This window comes from Sphaeroforma arctica (assembly GCF_001186125.1).
Source record: "Sphaeroforma arctica JP610 unplaced genomic scaffold supercont1.281, whole genome shotgun sequence".
NCBI lineage: Eukaryota > Ichthyosporea > Ichthyophonida > Sphaeroforma > Sphaeroforma arctica.
This window is the reverse complement of record NW_014040277.1, coordinates 30,053-31,256: the sequence shown is the minus strand read 5'-3', so window position 1 is coordinate 31,256 and position 1,204 is coordinate 30,053. Positions and strand designations below refer to the sequence as shown.

The following is a 1,204-nucleotide window of genomic DNA, read 5'->3' as shown; positions in this document are numbered from 1 at the left end:
TGTGTGTGTGTGTGTGTGGTATATATATATATATGTATGTATGTATCTATATGTTACATATATCAATACGATCTACGTACACATTCTTTTAACGTGAATATTACATATTTCATAGCCTGCTAAAATAAATAGACACATATTTGTGTATAATTCGTGATAATTTTCCACCACTGAAGTAGGCTCGAATTGTCGAAGAGGTTTGGCAGCTTTTTTCCGTAAATGTTATTGGTGACATCATTGGGCTTCGGGGTAAATTACCGTCATGAATTTTTTCGACAACAATTTCTGAACCTATTTATTTCCAAAATCCCCATACTAAGAGCTGACTTGACCGCCAGAATTGGTACCGAACTGCATATTCCTATTTTTAATACCTACCTCGGCAGTCTCTTTAGCCTTAAGCCTACGACGGGAGTGGGTTGAAACTTGAAGGCTTTTCTCCTCAGGTTGTGTCGGACAGTGTCCAGTGACCAGTTTCCTGCCAATTTGTTTTGAAATAATTTATTTATTTATTTTATGAGGCGTTCCACTACACACATTTGAGACGTCAAGAAAATATCGACCTCGATAAGCTTAGCAACCAACTTGGACGTTCTCATTGAAATACCCACACTCCTACAACAGCTTCACATCAGTGAATAGGTATACATACATGTATTATCCACACAGGTGACTGACTGCTAGTTATAAACGGTCGCCGTAGCATAATTGCACCTGCAGATTTGGTCCGTGATATGATTCGAACTCAAAATGTTCGACGAGGAAGAAGCGGAGTGTCCACTTTGTATGGAACCTTTGGATGAAACCGACAAAGGGTTCTTCCCATGTGCATGTGGTTATCAAATATGCGGCTTCTGCTGGCATAAACTACGGAATGAAGGCAATGGGCTTTGTCCCGCTTGTCGCACACCGTTTGAAGATCGGCCGGCCGAGTTTGCACACGTGGATGCTGACAGGTATTAAACTTGTGTATTGTACGACGTGTAGTTGTGCTATTAGCGAGTGTTGTTATAGAATGACAATAGATTGTATACAAAAATATATATATATTTATATATATATATGTAAATTTCTGTATAAATGTAAATTTCTGTGTATATATTTATATATATATATATATATGTAAATTTCTGTATATATATATATATGTGTGTGTGTGTGTGTGTGTGTGTGTGTACTAAGTAATATTAAGTATATATATATA

The 1,204-nt window shown here is 36.9% G+C and overlaps 1 protein-coding gene across 1 annotated transcript in view; it reads left to right on the top strand.

Moving 5' to 3' along the window:
• Positions 1–550: 550 nt before the first annotated feature.
• Positions 551–1,204, top strand: part of SARC_04771 (hypothetical protein) — an 8,732-nt gene continuing 8,078 nt past the window's right edge. Inside the window, exon 1 of the mRNA XM_014301376.1 lies at positions 551–956. Within this exon, the coding sequence (XP_014156851.1) occupies positions 751–956 (206 nt within the window). The 5' untranslated portion in view covers positions 551–750. The remainder of the gene's footprint in view (positions 957–1,204) is intronic.